General features: G+C 41.1%; 1 protein-coding gene across 1 annotated transcript in view; it reads right to left on the bottom strand.

The window, feature by feature from the left end:
* Window positions 1-18,337, bottom strand: part of LOC109507986 (junctional adhesion molecule C-like) — a 38,316-nt gene extending 19,979 nt beyond the window's left edge. The window contains exon 1 of the mRNA XM_019857758.1: window positions 18,204-18,337. Within this exon, the coding sequence (XP_019713317.1) occupies window positions 18,204-18,321 (118 nt within the window). The 5' untranslated portion in view covers window positions 18,322-18,337. The remainder of the gene's footprint in view (window positions 1-18,203) is intronic.
* Window positions 18,338-20,754: the final 2,417 nt, after the last annotated feature.

Genomic DNA, 20,754 nt, shown 5'->3' on the forward strand with positions numbered 1-20,754 from the left:
GGCAACTTCTACTACTATTCCACCTTTCACAAAGTGCTTTTCCCTTCAGAAAATGAACGGTGTGCCCTCTTAATCATTTGTATACCAATAGTTGGCTCTCTGGAATGCATGCCACCCATCCAATTTAAAATGAACCCTTTCATGCTCCCTGTAACCTGATAACATGATAAACTGTCCACTGTAGTAACTGCTGTCCCCGAAAGGGTTAAATACCTAGTAAATGTTGATTTAACAGACTGATTCTGAAAATGTGTCTGCGAGCGAGCATTTCGGGATTGTGTAAATTGTATGGGCATTTCCATCATAACCACCCACAAATTGAATTTCTTCACCCATAACTTGGAAGCTTGGCTGAGTGGATATCTGCCATTATCAGACACTATACAGAAGTACAAGTACCGTATTTTCCGCACTAAAAGGCGCACCTAAAAGCTTTCAATTTTCTTAAAAGCTCACAGCGCGGCCTTAAAATCCGATGCGCCTTGTGTATGGTCATTACGGTAATATGTCAACTCAAAAATGGCTCCTTTCTAGAGACATGCTTACAATGCAGAGTTCAAACCTAAGGCGATCGGTTTCGCAGTTGATCACGGAAATAGAGCAGTGGCAAGAGAGTTCAACGTTAACGAGTCAATGTTATAACTTGCTGTTGGTTCAGTGAACTGTGTCGCTGCTTTATTATAAACAAGTTTTACTGACATCTGATCGTCGCCATATAAATCAGGGTGTAGTGTAGTGTAATGTTCTGTTGGCATTTCCTTGAGCGTAGCTCCATCTAGTGGATGCATTGTAGATTGTGTCTTATAATGCGGTGTGTCCAATATATTAAAAAAATTACAAAATAGGCCATTCTTCGAAGGTGCGCCTCATAGTATGGAAAATACGGTACGTCAAAACCGACAAAGGTAAAGAGAGTTATAGAGTTAGCAGAGATTAGCTAACCGGTACATACTCGAATGTGCGTTGTGTGGGGATGGTTATGGGGATCCATTACACTGACTGACGTGTAATTGAGTCTCTGTCTTCAATAATACCACAGCTCAATTTGTTGCCAGTCGTTTTGAAAAATGCTCGCTTTGGGGCGGGGGTCTGAAAATCACAAAATACATAAACAAAGTCACTGAGTTGGCACCAGTGAGTAGTGATAGTCGTAGTAGTTTTCTCATTCTATCTCCTTGTCATCATTGTAACTCAGTATTTGCGTGAGACAGTCTCAGAAAAGACATCACGCAGCAGTGTTTTTGGAAGTAAATATGATCCAGCGTGTTGGCGCTCATCTTTTTATCATCTCATGTCAATAGAGGAACGATGCAGGAGGAGGTAGAAATATTTTGGGGGTATTTGGCGAGGCTTTTCGATCCCCACATTTCACGGAGCCGTCTGCAAAGGATGATGTCACGCCATTGCCGTGCATAATAAATGAGTGGCTGAATCTCTGCTATTTATTTATTATTATTTTCTCCATTCAACAACCAATCTGGAGTAACTAAGCATGCACAAAGAACAAGTTGTACACAAAGACTGACATAGGCCCTGGTATTTTTACTCCCTGAATAGATTTATCTAAACTGACTTGCAGTCCCAGAAGGTTGACTCGCCGTCAGCAAGGCTCCCAGACAGAAATTTAATGGCTTTTCTGTACTTAATTTGGTCCATCAGAGAAGTTTTCCTTTCGCAGTACTCGTGTTTGACAAACAGTGCACATTGATATCAACTGTAGTTGTGTCTTATGTTCCTGAAATTGTCACTGACTATGATTGCATGCAGTCAATAACCCTTTCAAAACCTGAATATTGGCAGAATTAGGGTTTTGAAAGGCCATGCAAACGCACGCATAAACCCGAATATGCTCTTATTTGGGTTTTGAAAAACCCAAATAATGTCCCTGCATTACCCCTTTTCTACCCTGAATTTTTGGTCACAAACGTGCTCCGGGTACCTCCTTTGAACGGGATATTGCTTTTTGTTCTGCACATGCTCTATTCGTAAGGAATCCTGGTCTTTTTAGTACAGGAAGTATTTGTTTGCGCAGCGATGCTACTACCACACGTTGCGAATGCCGATGATTGATGTGGAAACGGCGATGCGATCAGCACACCCGCTATTAACTGTCTCCATAAGTTTATCTGACCCATGTATCGAATGTCTTGGTAAAATAAATAAATAAAATAAAAAAAAATAAAATAAAAAAATCCGATCTGTGTGTGTGTGTGTGTGTGTGTGTGTGTGTGTGTGTGTGTGTGTGGTGTTTTAAAAAGTGTAGAAATAGGGTGAACACTAGATTGACATAAACAGTGTCATGTAAAGAAGATACACACATTTAAAATATAACAGGGATTTTTGACATCAATTTTGACATCGTTGATTGACTTTTCCTTTAAGCCTTTAAGGGACAGCGGTCACTACAGTGGACAATTTATCATGTTATCAGGTTACACGATGCATGAAAGTTTTAAAAATATGCTTTACACATCAAAAACATCAGATCTAGTTTTTGCACTCTTTAGAGACAAAGCTTCCACTGTCTGAAGCTAAACACTTTTGCAAAATGTGTTTTATGAAGTCAAGTATTTTGGAACAATCACTTTTCACAGAATGATCTTGAATGCCAAAATGACTCATCCGTCAAGTCATGTGAAGCATCGTCCTAAATAGCTTATCAGATCCTGGACACTGTGCAAGAATAGTGGTGTTGTCACACTGCCGCTTCACATGGTCCCAGCAGCCGAGAGTGCCAATGCGGACAGTTTTGGACTACAGGAGTGAATAAATAATAGAGCAGACCAATGGTTGCTGGATATCGGGACCGTTTGAACTATGACGGTTTAAAAGACACGTTGAGAAAAAGACGTGTGTTATGTTATATTGAACTTATTCTACTCATGTATTAGTACACTGTCAGCTTTTTTTTTTTTTTTTTTACGCGAAAGGCGAAATAAAGCCATAATTGATTGCATAATTTCTTCTGTCAGTCCAGTCTATGCAAGGCCAGTTACAGGGTTCCCACTCTTCCACTTGTTTTTTATTTATGGACCTTTTAAGGACTTTTGAGGGCCAATTTAGCCATTTTTAAGGACTTTTTCTCCATTCAGCAGGGGATTCACAGTGGATTTAATGCCCGCTCAGCAATATGTGGGCTGAACAGAATGCCACATATCACTGAGATGGTGTTCAAATCACTGCTGCCAAAGGAAGGGCACATCTTTATTTTTAGGGGCAATCAGCTAACCCTTTATTTGACATACATGTCAAATTTTCATTACCCTACCTGTATTACAGGTAGGAAAAAGAAAAAAATGAATTCATTCTCAAATAAAGTACACAAAAAAATTTAAATTTAGAAAATCTAAAACTTCAATTTATTTTTGAATAAAAATAAAATTTTCAGGATTATTATTGATTTTAGAAGCTTTCCCTGAAAATTAAGGACAATTAAGAACATCATTTTACAACTTCTTTTTTGATGAATTTTTATGAACTTTAAGGACCCGTGGGAACCCTGATTTGTTGCTGATAAGGATAACTAAAGAACTCTCATGAGAGCAGGTCAGCTCTATATATAGACTATCATCACCAGAGTGAGCCCTCGCAGCCTGCTAATTGTGATCCATAGGAAGCACAGTTTTCAAGCTTTTCACAGGGTTTGTGAATAATCTAATGATGAAATAATTGGCTGCTCATTTTGAGCCCAGGTCTGACACTTGAAGGAAGACAGTGAAAGCCTCGTCAAAACAGTTTCGGGCACATGGCCAACCAACCATGTGAGCGGGCCTCCCTTGGCGCAGCAATTCAGTTATGCGAACAATCTGACATGCCACACATGTTGGATGTCCGCATGAATTGGAGAGCTCTGTGGCATGAGTTTAAAGATCTTATAGCCATGGGTGGGGTTGGGGGGGTTGGCTCATTCAAGTCACAGCAACCGTTTTTTTTTTTTTTGCTCGTCTAACTCTCTGTCAATACAAATGCCACGCTTGATTCAGGGGCTGCTATCACGAAAAATTTGTGCTCAATCACGCCACACTCGGTGCCAGAATTAGCTTCTCACCGCACTGCACAGATGGCATCACTCGCGCTCATTACAAATGCTTCACATTCTAGTCCGGGCCGCCCGACCCCTTTCTTAATCCTAATTAGGAATGCAATTTCCACGCAGGCCTCTTTCCAGCGTGATGAAAATAAATTTGTATGACCGCAGCATTGAATTATGGGTACCGTTGCATCACTCCAACATTTCACTGATATTTGTATGGCATGAACTGTAGGTCATAGAATGGAGTTAAATCCCTGGATAAACATTCTGCTGCTTCTTCCTTCAAAAATCTCATGTACTTACTAACACACACTGTCTTCAAAACGTTAAGCCTTTCCGAAAGCTTACAATCAGCATGTCACTGTGAATTCACCAAGGAATTTCAGTCCGGTATCAGAGATCTGCCAAAACAACGCAGATAACAAGCTAATCGGGATTGCAACGTGTGTTGTTTAGCTAAGTAGTTTTTGACCTAAAAATGGCCCATTTTCACGACAAACTAACATAGACGTTGGAGGCAGCAGAAGCACTTTGCCGACATCAGCATGGACTGTGAGTGCAGACAGCCACAATGAGCTAATGCTCAACTGACATGTGAACAATACCCACGCAAAGGCACACAACAGAGACATGTTGACTTAGCAGGTCCGAAATGCTTCGTCCGCCTCACTTCCTGCGTGGGTTAAGGATGCCCGATGAGGGCTGAACTGCAAGGGTGCTTTTTTTTTTTTTGTCAAGCAGCCATTGGCCACACAAGAACTGTTCACACAATTCTGCTGAATTTTAATTCTCTTTTCATGAGTTGTGCATTCTGGCTCCATAAGATTCAGTCGTTCTTCGATTTCATTTGCCTGCATCGGCAGTTTTCGTGCTTCATCTCATTTAAACGTACTGTGTGCAAACAGATATGGCACAAGCCATTCTGTTTGCACTCATATATGTTCATTTACTAACAGTCATTGCTACTGTTTTTGAAAATTCCATTCAAAATGCACACACACACACACACACACACACACACACACACACACACACACACACACACACACACACTTCTGTTTTTGTTCTCTATGCTTTGAACAAGTGAAAGCAAAGTCACAATGAATACAAAGTGCCTAAAAGAGATACGAGACCACCATCCAATATAAGGTTATGTCACAGCAGCCCGAAATCAACAGCATTGGTAGTAACCAAAATATTAATAATGTTTGTGTAATGGTTAACACGCAAATACATCCAAGCTTTTTAACTGAAATTATTTTTTCACTTCTTCAGTCCAACCGTTACGTTTATATTATTGAGAGCTCAAAAACATAGGGCACAGTCTAACTGCCGGCATTTTTGATGCATTAATGATGATAATGATGCACTAATCAATAATTGAATCCTATCTTTCTGAATTGCAATTGAATCAAATCATGAGGTGGCTTTAGAGTTCCACCAGTAGGACACGCAATGCTGGTGTATCCACATAACGATACATCACAATATTGATATTTTTTTCCCCCCACACTTAAGTCAGATTGCCATCTGAGCTTTTCATGCAGATGATGAGCTGGTAGATATTTGATATTGAAGGAATCATTTGTTTAATGTAGACAAACAAAGATGGGAATCTTATTTGATTACCGTATTTTCCACACTATAAGGTGCTCCGGAGTATCAATGAAGGGACTATTTTAAAACGTTTAACTGTGTGTTTAATAGTGGTTGTGTTATGCATCCACTAGATGGAGCGACGCTAAAGGGAATATAATACAATCCAGCGTTATTTATATCGAGCCTTCACAACTGCTGCAGCTGTAACAAAGCGCTTTACAGATCATTTAAAATACTACGTGCAAGAAATCAGAATATTGATCCATCTGTAGCTTCATCAGGATGTAGCATGAAGCACGAAACGAAGTCCATAAGAATGTAGGTTTTATTCCTTGGCTAATAATCACCACTAGATGGCATAGAAACATTAACAGGGAAACAACTCACCGGGAAATATGAAGAGACTGCAACACCATATACACGGCGCGTCGGATTATAAGGCGCATTGTCGGCTTTTGAGAAAAATGAATGCTTTTAGGTGTGCCTTATAGTGCAGAAAATACTTAATGGCTAGTTGTACCCATCAAAATACTGAACAACTATATGTGAGGTTCAGTTTACACTTGGTAACTTTTGGGGATTTTTTATTGTTGTTGTTGATTAGCATGGTTGGTCAAAGAGTTGAAAGGGTCAGTAGAGAATTCTTTAAAGGCACCATTCAAAAGCTATGGCAACTGGCCTTCTTATTATATAATGTAGAGAGTAATCATTACAAACATTTAGAATGACCATTATTTTACAATCTTGATGCTTAATGTTTGAAAAGCTATCTCAACATTTAGAATGACCATTATTTTACAATCTTGATTCTTAATGTTGGAAAACCTATCACAGTTTATCGGTAAACCGTCAACCACTTCATTTGCATTATAATGTGGAAAATGTTGGAATGTTTCATTGTTCCTTCATAAGCAGTCTGAGAACACGGGGAGGAGAGACGATTGTGGGGTCGGCAAAAATGATTGACCCCGTGGGATGATTGGCCACAGGTGAAGTGAGCTTTGACAGACAGACATGCTTGGAGGATCATTTAAAGCGCCACCTTGGTCAAATGATGAATATAAATGACGCAAGGGCTCTTCGGCGTTAACTCTGTTGCGGTGCTTTCGTCAGAAAAAAAGGATGCCAACTGATGCCAATGTTGAAAGCCCAAAGTCTGTGACTAAATCGGGGCTGTTAGTCTTTTCAAAACACAGCCCCATTGGACAACAAATGTGCATACAAAGATTTAAATAGTAAATAGTTTGTGAAGGCTTGCTGAGTTGTGGAAGGGGGAATGCAACTTCAACAACAGCTGGGGAGGGAAACCATCTGAGGCTTCTGGTGCTGCGCACCAACCCCCAGAACCAAACCCTCCTGGAGCCGTGCTTCCATCACCTGCTCGGGGTGGAATGATGTTTGATGGTTTTTCCCTCCGAAATCCCAAACTAAAACATTGGACAGCCGAAGCGCCACAACTCGCCACCCAGTCGCTTTTCAGGCCGTATTGTGAACCATACTCCCAAGTGTACGCTTCTACCGGAAACAAAGGTATAACGTACAAACAAAATGATGCGGTAAACAATGCATGACATGTGCTGCTAGAATGGAGGACAGCTGGCAACCTTAGTTGACTGCTATCTTTACTGGTGCCAAACATAATTTCGGAGTGTGACACGTATGTGCTGCCACGTTGAATTTGAAGTTAAATGAACGAGGACAAACTTGAAGCCAACGCATATGAAAGTGACAGATGTCACATTGTTTACACAAAGCAAGATAACTACGGCATGTTCCATGTTTCCTCACAAACGGAGTGGTCAGTTTATTCTTTCGAATGCGTTACAGCACTGTGTGCTTATTTGAAGGGGGCACAGATTTGAGAGGGGTACCTAAATTGTACGAATGTTACTAAACATTGACTGTGTCCCCTAATTTTCTTTTGGTTTTATAATGGTATGGCGTCACAATATACATTTTAAGATAAGAAATCCTTTATTAGTCTCGCAATGGAATTTGCAACTTAAATTACACTATAAAAAATATCAGTACAGAGAAATAAGCAGTGGAATATTCCATCAGCAGGATGGGCCCGCAAGGAATATTCTGACTGCGTTGAATTCTTTGAACGTGCGCTCACAACACGGCCAGCCCAAATAAGCCATGACTAATGCTAAAATGCGAAAAGATGATCTCAATCTTCTTTGAAGCAACACTGACTCATTTGTGAGTTGGAACTTCAATTTAGATCCTAGATGATCACGACTGCTCCTCCCTTACAGCCCAACATTACGGCAATCGCCCACCCAAAGGAAGTTGCCCACAAGTGTGGTGGACGCTAATGATCTCTATGTTGAGAATCAGAAATAAAACTGAAAAGGTGCTCAGTTCTGTGTGACTAAGCCTTGGGGAGAGAAGGGCGGGTTGCTAAGGGGGCGGACGGAATTCATTACAATGGCTGCATGGAGACCTTTTAGAGACACCCAGGAGCAGCGCAGAGATAAAAGAATTGCAGTGAAAAGTGTGATGGAAGGCTCATAAAACCATACGGTAATTATTGTAGCTCAAACCAGTATGTAACTGTGAACAAAAAGAGTTCAGCTTTGATGTGGGGAGCAGAGGGTGTAGGTGTGGGCAGCAGGTGTTTCTTTTTTTCCTATTATTCACTTCACACAAAAGGCACACAATCTCAGAGTTAAAGTTAACCTTTCGGCTAAAACGGCTTTCCCTGTCGCTCTTGTATTTTCTGTTGTGTATTTTCTTGATAAATAATTGGCAAGGTTTTTGCTCTTGGATCCTTCATAATTTAGGAATCACTTTCTAAACTAAATATCACTGCTCTCCGTACCCTTTGTAAAGCTGACAGCATCTCATGAAAAAAATGGCCCAATACGAACAGGGAACCGTTTTATCACAGTGACCCGAGAGGAACCGTGCTGCAACAGTTCAGAGCATTCTTTTAACGTTCAGTTCACAGGCAAACTCGATTTGGCGCACACATCACCAAGGCAATGGTCACGAACGTGGTGGTGGAGGACCCCAAAAAAAGCACCCAGGAAAGCAGGAGCAGGGTGAACTTGACAAACTGTATTCACAAAACACTGAGAAAACTAAATCCCAAACTAAGACCTGAAAACAACAAAAATCCAAAGTACAAACAAAAGCCCATGGCACACGCAAGAACAAGGTGAAAGCAATACAAACAAAAATCCATGGCAGTAAGGTACAAACACTAATAAGGAGAAGCAGTGACATCAACAAAAGAAAACAGTGATAGAAACAATGACCCGACACTGAGTTGGCGGGCCGGGAGTCCTTTTAACAGAAAATCTACTAATGACATGATGGCCAGCAGGTGTGCCGCTGTGGGAGGAGCCTAACAGAGCCAACCACCTGTTGGTCCCAAACCAATCAACTGTGACAGCAATGAATGAATTAAAGGTTTTATTGAGAATTTCTACAAAACAACAGTTAAGATTAGATAAAGAGTGGTTGAAACTTGGGATTGGAACAAAACTGCTTTTAAATCGCTTGTGTCGGGAGTCGGGTCACTCGCGAATTATATTTGAAGTTGTGTCCCAAGTAATGAATATTTTAAATCATGGGAGGTCCATGATAATAATGTGCTGTGATAATTATGGCTCTCAGAGGAAGCATCTCCCTGCTGTAGACCAGTTTTTTAATTTTTTTTCCAGGTCATTTGTTTACGCTTTGCTAATGACCGTGGAATTGATGTCGAGTTGATGTCTCAAAGTCTGAGAGCGGAAATGGCAAACGTGATAACGTGGTCGTTAGGACAATTACTCAAGATTACGGGGCATGAAGCTTAACGTTTAGAATTGTTTTGTAATAGCACCAATTATATCCTTTGCGGCTAACATAAAAAAAAATTGGAATAAAATCAGGAAATCCCTTCACACAGATGTCTGTAGAATATTCACTGTTTAACGGTCAGTTCCTTCCTCCTGTTTTTCCAGTGAAGTTCTATATCGGGCCAAAAACTAGTCAACTCAGAATTATTAATTACTGTGATGACACGTGATAAACTGATAAACATACGGCTGGTGAAACCCACCCAAATAGCTTCCCTTTTCACTTTTGGTTTCTATGACACAGAAAGCAAGCAGACCCACATGCAAAGCCCCCCATTCTATTGGAGCTCAGACAGAGGCCAGCCACCATGCTACAAACGCATCGCCTATGTCTGGCATCCTGAAAACTATTTGAGGCACTTACTTACCCCAAAGTATGCCGCTCACACACACACACACACACACACACACACACACACACACACACACACACACACACACACACACACACACACGCCACGTGTGTGTGCGCGTGTGAGCTGCATCTGAGCTTCGACTCATGCAAGAGCCCCAGCATAGCCTAAAAGGCACAGACCGTTCAGGGATACAGGTGATGTTTTCTGACAGAATCAAGAAAGTCCATTAATGCTGCTAGCTATCAACAATTTCATCTGTCTTCAAGTATTTATTCCCCTTCTATTCAACAAGTCTCGGAATGAAGAGTTTTGTTTTGGATTGGTTGAAAAGATATGTGACGATAACAACAGCCTGAAGGGCTAAACGGTCTAATTTTCTTTGAATCATTTGACCAAAAAAAGCCAATGGTACAAGATACAATTCTGCGTCAGTCGGAGCGGTTTGCTTCACTATTAAGGAATTCATATCATGGAAATCCGCTTCCAAATCCAGTCCAACCCCTGTCCAAATTTAACGTTACATATTCTCACAGGCATATCTATTTTGCGCACAGGTGTCAAACTCATGGCCTGTGTGCAAGATCTGGCACTGTCACTCCATGTAAAAAAAAACAAAAACAACACATTAAATATTTATATATATATATATATATATACACACACACACACACACACACACACACACACACACACAAACACACACACACAGATGGACACCAGTTTTTCTGACGATTGATGTCTGATGGGAACCTACAAAAAAAAATAAATAAATAAATAAATAAAAAGACGATGAACTAAGGAAGTGAGTTTTTTTTGTCCGTCAGTGTTATCGTCACAACTAGGGTCAAGTACTGACGGACCTGTCAGTCGGTCACTCGAGTTTACGTATTGACAGACTGTCTGATGGACTAACTGATGAATGAGCAGACCTTTAAAATTGACCCCCGGAACCGATGACAGTAGCACAGTTAAAATAACATGACTAATCGACTGACAATTACAGTTTGCTTTGGTTTGAAAAAATGAGGTACTGACGATGATGGACGGGGTACCCAGGCTGCTGACGGATGACGGAAATAAACAAATGACATTATTTGTGTTTTCAAAGCTGATTAATTAGTTGCTCACTTTTTTGTACTTTTCTGCAGCCTTCATTTCCTACAAGATGACAAAAACTATTAATTGTGCAACAAATAAGACTAACATTCATCTCATTATTAAACATTTTTAACCCTTTCAGGCACAACGGTTACTACAATGGACATCTTATCATGTTATCAGGTCACAGGTTATCATTATTGGTGCCTGAAAAGGTTAAAATCAATGAATCTTTTGGTCATTCCAGCAATTAATCAAAATGTTTTCATTGAAATTTATCGCATTTTTTTTTCCAGTACCTGTTTGTTATTCAGTCGGCAAATTGTCAGATGGGCCTGGGGCATGTCAAAGAAAGGTGCAAAGCCGTCTGCCAAATTCTCAAACACGCTACACAAGGGTTTCACAGACTCCAAAATCAAGATGTGTCATTTTTTTCACTCGACTGCACTTCTATGACAAAAGGTCTTTTTGAGTTTTTTTTCTGGAAATGTTAAAAAAAAAAAAAAAAAATCAAGCTACCAGTCTTAACAAAATATTGAGAGGCACAACTCTCATTATGAGTATACTGAAGTTCTACACCAAAATAGAGCAATTGAAATTAATATCCGACTACAGCTCTTGTATTGGACATGATATTATGTAAGTGGTCATAATGTTGAAATTTTGCCGTAGGTTATACATATTTTAGTTTCACATACTTTGATTATACTTGATTCATACTTGAATGCACCAACTCGAAAAAAATGTCCATGATGAGCGCCCCCCCACCCCCCCAACACTTTTATGTGTATTGACAAGATTAAAGAGTTTGTTGGTGCACCGGTTTCAATAACTCATTATGCGCTTCGAATGAACAGTCAATAGAACTTGTAAATGTGAACAGTCGGTGACGTTATTGCTATAGTTTTAAAGTTAAACATATTTGCCAGCTCTCTGCAATTTGATGTATTTCTCTGTCGTGCATGGACTAAAACAAACCCAACAACCCAGTAGCGGTTATAACTGACAAAGATCATGGCCGTGGGCACATTCCCCTGAAGGCTGGACACGACTCCCATAACGAACTGGACTTTAGGTTTCAAGTGTGCCCAAGCATGGCACAGATTGCCTGGTGTGAGTGATTTGTTGTTGTGACTCACACACCAAAATGGGTCAGGGCCGTCCAACATCAAAACGTGTTCGTCCTGCTACAGTACATTAAAAAAAACAACAACAAAAAAAACAGGTCACACACCTCCCCAGTTATTGTCCAGTGCCTCACAGTGTGAAAATCACGGGTTTATAGCAACCTATTGTTTGTTGCTCATGGCTTCCATCATATGGGATCATCTGCTCTACCGTACATCTTTTACCAAAAACAGACGCCGGCATCTGGTTTCTATCACATTGGAAACACTGTCGAACATTTCGTCCTCCAACATGAACCAAATTCGAATTATTGGTGTGTAGATTATTACTCTGCTCATCTGTGGAATGTCATTTCAACACTTGACCTTTTCTTCTCACAAAATGAACTTGAGTTAGTGCTGCAAAGCAGTACAAAGTGTTAGCCTTGTTATACTACGACTACACACACACACACACACACACACACACACACACACACACACACACACACACACACACACACACACACACACATCACTAATTACTCATTTAAATGGGCACCAAGATTTCTGCATCATGTCTAACCCCAAGCAATGAACTACACCGTCATTGCCAAGTGTGGATGTACTGAGTCATTCATTTGTGCAATGAAGTCAGCGATGATGCTTTGAACATATAATTTCTGTCCCTCGGGATCTTTCTTGCAAATACTATTCGGAAATACATAGCTTGATGATGTTGCAGAGAAGCGATGTATTTGAAATGATTCGCTGGAAATTAAATTTACGGTTCTAACAGTATGCACGAGATTTGTGACTGTTCTGATCCAAAGGCAAAGACAAACGAAATCAGGCGGTTTGTGTACATTTTAGTTTTCTAAACTCGAGCTTTGTCACAACCGTTTTAATGTGCTTACAGGGCCAAGAATGTGTAGTTTTTCTTCTGAATGTTGTTTTTGTCATTTCCATTGTTTAACCCTTTCAGGGACAGTGGTACCTCCAATGGACAGATTATCGTGTTATCAGGTGACAGGGTGCATGAAAGGGTTAATTATGTTTCCTGGAAAATGTGAGCGTGAATGGTTGATTGTCTGTGTTCGTCGATGTGCTCTGGCTCTCGCCTGAAGTGGGCTGGGAAAGGCTCCAGCACAGACAGCAATGACCCCAATAGGAATAAGCGCCATTGAAAATGAATGGATGGCCGTTGGTTAAGGCAAGTCATTTTCCAGAAATGATATCAAAGAACCCATTTCCAGGTGGACCCAATGGTTCGGAATAAACTTGTGATGAACACCTGAGCTTGTCAGAGGTTATTTTTAGACAGTCATTGCCCCTTTCTTTACAGCCTGGTAAACAAAAGATGACTCCAGAGCCATTATCTGGTTATGATTGTTAGTGTGAAAGTCTTTTCCGGGTAACACTGGCTAAGCTCTGTGTCGTTCATTGCCTCAGCCTTGTCGTTGCTGAAATAGCTAATTAGTTTACTAACCGACAGCTTCGCAATGTTTGATCAATGGTGGCCTCATTTGACCTATTGATGTACTGTTGGTATCCAGTAAACACACAAGCAGGATTGACTGCGCTTTCCCCGCCCCCACTCAAGAGAGCATGTGATCCCCGATAAATATAATCAAACAGGAAGTCGTTTGTGTGCTGGTCTTGCATATTGTCGTGATGATCCAGTAGTCTAAATACCGAACAATTGTGCTGTGTTGAGACAAAATAGCTAGCGTCAGCCTGCTTATTGGGCAGGAGAATCTTTTGATATTTATCAATTCAGTGCATCATGAGGAAAAAGTCCTGTTCAATGCTATCCTGTTCTTTTTTAATGGTGTTAAACTATGTCATTTATTATCGTTTATGTTTTTGACATGTTGGTCATCTTGAAATTTGAAACAGGTACCGGCTTGTGCCATTTTGGGAACATGGCCGCATTGAGGCCAAGGTGAATATGTGAGTATGAATGACTAATCTAAATATGTCAGATTACATTAACAATCCGCAGCAACATCCCTAAACCACAAAAACAACTGACATGGGTAAAAGCAGACTGCAATTGGAAAAGTAACAGACACAATTGATCGATTTGTAGAAATAAAATCTCACAGCTTGTCAACACGATGATGAGTGATTTCATTGCAAGTTACTCTTCCATTTACAAACGCTGTGACCGGCCAGCTCTGTCAACTTTGACAAGCCAAAAACACCCCCCAAACAAACAAACAAACAAACAAACAAGTAACATTCAAAAAAGCAGAAACATTATGGGGACAAATAGTACAGACATTAACAGGGAAAAAAAGACAGGCCATTGTCTGCTAATAGATCATCATAGAAGATCTAAACTCCACAAAAACCGAAATGACCCACTTTTTCAAACACCTTCTATTACAACTGTTGCTTTTCAACATTAACATCTGCTGTATGTCACCATGAATTAAATGTTGTCATAAAAGCAGCACGCTGTGCTGAATTCTTGTCTGTGTCACGTTAACAATAATTTCTGCCTCGGGATGTGCATGATCACACCGAGCATGTTTTATAAATGCCTTCATCTGGCAACATGGCTGCGCTTTCTTCATGGCTACTGCTCCTTCCTGCTCGATAAGCAAGCTCATCAACAGGACCGCCTTTGATCTTTCAGGCAAACAGGTGGCAAAGATTGTTACACATCATGGAGGAGGGTTTTCAAGCTCCATGTGTTTTCGATTTGGAATGCTACATTTGCTTGCATGGACACTCAGGTTTGGGAGGGACGCTGTAGATATTTCTGGTGACGCCTGCCCGCGCCACTGCTTGAAACACCTCCACCCACTCCTGCTCAGCTGTTTCAGGCAATTCCAGAGTAAGCAGCCATGTGCCACATTGACTTTATACTGCGTCGCCGGCCACAATAGAACAATATTTATGATGGCCTGTAAGGGATTCGTTTGGTCACAAATCATCAATCGGCAGCTTTGAAAAAAAATTGGAGTGAACGGTACTCTGAAATGATAAGTCCCCAAAAATAGTTCCTTTCTCGCGGTGACTCCTGAGCTGAGAGCAAAATATCAATATGCCAGAGCTGACTCTCACTCAGGGATTTCTGATATGAATAACTCCTGACTTGCAACAAACAAAATGCAGAGTATCCGGGGACTTCTTTCTGTCTGTCTCCTGCCTGATATTTGCTTGCCCATTTACTCTCTTACAGTGAAATGTCAGACTGTCTGTGACTTGCCCATAGCGGACATTACGTGCCATTCAGAGTGTCCTCCAAACATTTGCTCAACGAGCTTTGGGTGGGTCAGGAAACATCTGACAACGTACGGCTCCTAAGGGAGCGACTATCATCAGTTATCTTACAGGCTATTGATTCCTGTCTCGCCCAACGGCTGCACCGCACATGCCAAACAATGAGAGAAGCGTCAACCCTTGGCATTAGTTTGGACAAATGTTTTAAGAGTGTGGTTGGGTGGCGGCATCCGTGGAGAACCCCAGTTATGTGTAGCTTTGAGAGGGTTCTCTGAGAGGGAAACTCTGATGAGTGATGAAATGGCTTATCGGTGGAGTACATACAAACAAGCATCTAATGGACAGCTCCTTTTGCTTATCTTATCAGTCAGATAAAGCAATGGCTCCAATTGGATTTTGTTGTCACCCACGAGTGAAAACAAAGATAAAGTAGAGCCACGGATGCGGCAATTGTCCTGGAATCTAATCAAATTGTCGAGTAAAATGTTAGTCTAATTATGCTCTCTGCCTTTCCCTTCACAGCTTCTCGAGCCAAATATGGTGCATCACAGTGAAAACGTATTTGATGCATATCAGGTGCATACTCAAAGTTTGTATTTCATCAATTCTAATCCACTTTGAACTTCTTCCAGGGTCTCAAATACTCTTGCTCCACTCTTGGCAAAGACAGTTAGAGCAGATGCTTTTCTATGGAATCCTAGAAGTGAAACTGCTCAGATGAAGCCAACAATGTAAAACGGCAACGCATTCCATGAGGTCAGATTGGAAAGTCTGCTGTAAGCATGTACACTTAAAATAACAATGGCTTGTGTCTTCTGCTCTGCCGACAGATGAGTAGCATGATATTTGCAGCTATGTTCAGTCACGTTGACTTTAGCCTTCACTTGGAATAGCTGAGGCTACGTGGCCATTCAGGGGATAGGAGCCCATTGAATACAATAGCACTTTCCAGCTAAAAGACACATCTGACAACAACGCAATATAGCGTAACATTGTGTAACTTGAAGGAAAAGACATCCGCATGAAAACAACATTTGAAGCAGTGCAACTCCAGACATTAATGTAATTAGTGGTATTATTGTAGCTATCAGTGCTTTACAACACAGCCTTTAGCTAGCTTCGATCTAGCCAGATTAATGCTGCTTCTAAAGACACAGGCAATGCTGGCTCAGAGCCAGTTGACCACATGGTTAAGCCCCCGTCCAAGGAAGACAAAAGACATTCTTAAATCTTCACCGGCTCACTGCTCCCTCTGAAAATGTCAATTGTGCTCCAGCCATGACCTGTCAAAAGATTTATTTGGGAGAAACACTATCAAAAGTACGACCTAAACCCGCCATATCCTTAAGTTATACAGTAAGTATCCTGTAAATGGTGGGCCATTTTTTTGGCACATACTGTATGTTACTCTCCAGGCATAGCTGAATGTTGACACAGCAAGAAGCAAGCCATTCTCTTTCAACCCTTTTCTGTCTATCATCTCTTTGAACCACAGAATCATGTAAACTCACTCCCCTCACTAAAAGGTACAGGTTCCTGGGAAATGTATCTCACTTGTGTTTCACAACAAAATAGTGTTTAGAGTAGAAAAACAAATTCAAAAAAGCTGCACCGTAATTAGGATTAAATCATTTGTACACGTGAACGATCTCGAGAGGTTCTCATGTCTGTACTGATTGCTATTTTGGTCCGTCTCATGTCTCTCTAAACCTGTGTCCAAGGCTGAGGCAGAGAAATACAATTCATGCCAAACCGTGGTAAAGTTTGTACTGCTATGTATTCACTAGAAAGGTGAAGAGCGGTGTTTAAAATAGGCATAAACCAACTTTTGGCATTGTTTTACTCAGGGTACATAAACGCTATGTACAAACTACTTCATTTGGTAATTGCATTACGACAAAAACACGCTCACTTGTTGCTGATTTTCTTCCTTGGTCACAACTAAATCAGACTCGAAGGAAAAAAGGTCACGCAAACAACCCTGATTCCCAGAATGGCTGCACACGTACGACAGCAACAAGTGGCTCATTTCACGATGAGTCATTAAAAAACACGAGGCTACTGAGAAATTAAGTTTCCTGTAATATTTTGTCTTCTAAAGCGGTCGATGATACGTAATGTATGGACAGCTGTTTTAACGCCGCCCTCGCCTCCACAGGTTTGTGTGTATCACTTCCAGTTGCATGCTGATAAAACATCGATAACAGAACCAGTTCTGCTCAGCCGTTAGGTCGTGTCGCGCTTTGCAAGAGTTCACATAGGAGAGCGGAGAAAGGAGGGGGCAGAGGACACTGGCCTGACTCCTCCCGCGGACAGCCTGCTTTATTCAGCCGGCAGGAAAAAACCGTTATCTCGCATCACTACTTCGAACATCGCAACGGCCCCACAGCCACGCTAAATAGTTAACGGCGCGTCCGCAAATCATACTTAATTCACAAGTGCCGAAGCGTCCTTTGAACTAAAGCAACGAAAACTTTTCCCTAAAAGTAAACAAAAACGCGATGGGTGCACACGCTAGAAGTGATGACAGCGTTTATGTTCGTGCGATGCGAACGCGGTGATACACACACGGTGAATAAAACGAAACGGCAAACTGTGAGTAAATCGATGGCATAGTTGAACTGGTCATATAAAACCACCCGACCTGTGTACTTGGTATTCTCTTCGTAAATTTGACCAAAATGGCGACTATATGTGTCATATATTTGTCAAAACACAAGTCTTTTTTTCGGAGATACTCGTTCTCGTCGGTCTGGTATGAGTTTAGTCTTTAACGAACCTTCAAAGGCATGAGAGATCGCTTTTATATCCACCGCTGAACAGAATTCGAGACAACAGGGGCAGGAGTAAACTGTACTTAAGTGACGTGCTTCTTGGTGAGAAAAGGGAACAGATAAGAGCCTCCTGGATTGATTTTTGTACTTACAGTGAGTTGAGAGGAGAGTCAGGAGGTAAACCAGACGTGCTTTCGCCATCTTGGAGTCGATGCTATGCTCGCTTTGCCCAGCAGTACATGCGCAAAGTAGCCTAAACAGATTTGGCATCGGATTGACAGAGAGAGAGAGAGAGAGAGAGAGAGAGAGAGAGAGAGAGAGAGAGAGAGAGAGAGGGGGGGGGGGGAGAGAGAGCAGGGTGAGGAGAAGAGAGAGAGAGAGAGAGAGAGAGAGAGACAGAGAGAGAGAGAGACAGAGAGACAGAGAGACAGAGAGAGATGGGGCTGACCATAGGGAGGGTGTGAGATGTATTATAGTATGTTTCCATAGTTACCAGAAAGCATCCGTCAAGTTGCCAAGAATTTATAGTTGATACGACGTGGGAGGCTTTTTTTTTTAAACTACTGTGGCCTTATGCTGTCGTGCAGTTGCACCGTGGAGTGCGCAGAGCCCGAAGGGGGAAAAAAAAGGGGGGGGACTGGAACTTATCCTGACTGGGATTTCCAACACGCGCAACCCCTGACGCAGAAGAGTGTCTGCTATCTATCCAAAGACACGAAAATAAAGGGGAATGTAAATGCAAGTAAAACCGTACAGCCAAGTTACACAAATACAATACCATTATATAATGACATATATTAATAAATAGTACTGAATTAATTTGAATTTTCATATTATATTCATCAATTTATTTATATTTTTTTCAGAAGATTTTTTTTTTTTGTTTACTTTGATTTGCCAACTCTGCAACCAATTCGGGGTGTGCCGTGTCTACCGCACTAAGACAGCTGGGATGGGCTCCAGCAAGCCGGCAACCCTTATGAGGATAAGCGCTTTGGAAAATGGATGGATGGATGTGAACAGCAGTCATCAAACCCTCTGAATCATTGTGTTGGCAAAGTGGTAGCAGACTACCACTGCGTCGACACAGCAGCAGTATCACGTCAGACTATTTCCAGGATCAACAGACTGATAATATATTGCCAGAGGAATGAAGCAGGAATAACAACCAAACTACACACAACCTACCTCCTTCCTGTGGAGGAAGTAATTTTTTTTTTTTTCTTTTACAAAGCAACAAAGAATCAAGCTAACACTGTAAGAAACATTCCTTGTGACGTTTCTAAAAAAAAACAGCTGACCCTGTCGGGAATTTAAATAAGACTGTTTAAAGGTTGTTTAATGTTTGTTTCACACCCCTGTAGATCATCTGTGTCAAACATACGGCCCGCGGGCCGGAACCGGCCCCTCGAGGGGGTTCGGTCATTATAATATAGAATTATTAATTTTATAATGAAATTTAAAAATGAAAACATGCATAAAAGACATGGAATGACGATTTTTAATCAGATGAAATTCATGTATTATCCGTGAGGGGACACACTGTTTTCTCTTTAGTTTGTGAAAGTGTAAAGTAAGTAAAGTGTAGGCAGGGATTACATTTAGAGTTCATATGCACATGTGTAAATGGTTTAAAAAATCCTTTCTTTATAAATCTCATTTAATCTTAAAATGCATGACTATATTTTTCAATGCTAATTACTTGTTCAAGTTTTGTGCCTTTGTGCAATCAGTGGGATCAGTTGCAATGCATATATGTGAATGATCAAAGTAAATGGTACATTTGTCTAAGGAAACCTAAGGTGTTTCATGAAACGTTAGGTAAAAGATATGTTCATTAAATTTCAACATTTTCCTCATGTTCTTGTGCCTCTCTATACCAAAGCAAAGGAAAGACATGATATTTTGGTAATTAATAGCAGAGTATGGTAGAAATTTTAATGGTCCGGCCCACTTGACATCTACTGAGGCCGTATGCGGCCCACAATGTGAAATGAGTTCGACACCCCTGCCATCTCTGTGGAGGGACAAGCGGGCTCACTGTGCATGATCCCATATAATCGGGACACATTGCCTCAACGGTGGCAAGGCCGGCACCTTAACTAATCAAAAAAAGTTATTGTTTCAAACAAAAAAAGTTGTCGCGAACACAACACTAAGATACAGTATACGAGACAGTCAACAGCATGACGAGGAACAGTCAACAGCATGACGAGGAACAACAAGGGAACGTGCTGGGTGAGGCTGCGATGATGTGCAGCCATTCAGCTCACAGGATAAATTCACTCGTGCTCTCATTGGTTTTTGACCCAATCATGTGCCTTGTATGAGTGCCCGTGGCATGTCCAGTACAATACAGGCATGTGCAAAGCCTGAGTCACATCAGCTCTTTGTTCAGCATGCATGTTCAGCGGGTGTGTGGGGGCAAGAAACGACGCGTCTTTTCGCAATATGGCTGCCAACATGGCATTTTTATTTTTTGATTTATGTATTTATTCGGGTTTTTTTTTTTTTTGTTTAATGAATAAAGCCCACATAAAAATTATTTTGTGTTCGGTCGAGTCTTTCCACAGACCTGGCCACCGATTTACATTCATCCATCCATTATTTGATCCACTTATTCTCATGCTGGGGCCTATCCCAGCAGCAGGTGAGGTACACCCAGAACTGGGTTGCCAGTTCAGCCAATTGCCAATTGTCAAT

This window comes from Hippocampus comes, unplaced genomic scaffold (genome assembly GCF_001891065.2).
Source record: "Hippocampus comes isolate QL1 unplaced genomic scaffold, H_comes_QL1_v1.1 scaffold248, whole genome shotgun sequence".
NCBI lineage: Eukaryota > Metazoa > Chordata > Actinopteri > Syngnathiformes > Syngnathidae > Hippocampus > Hippocampus comes.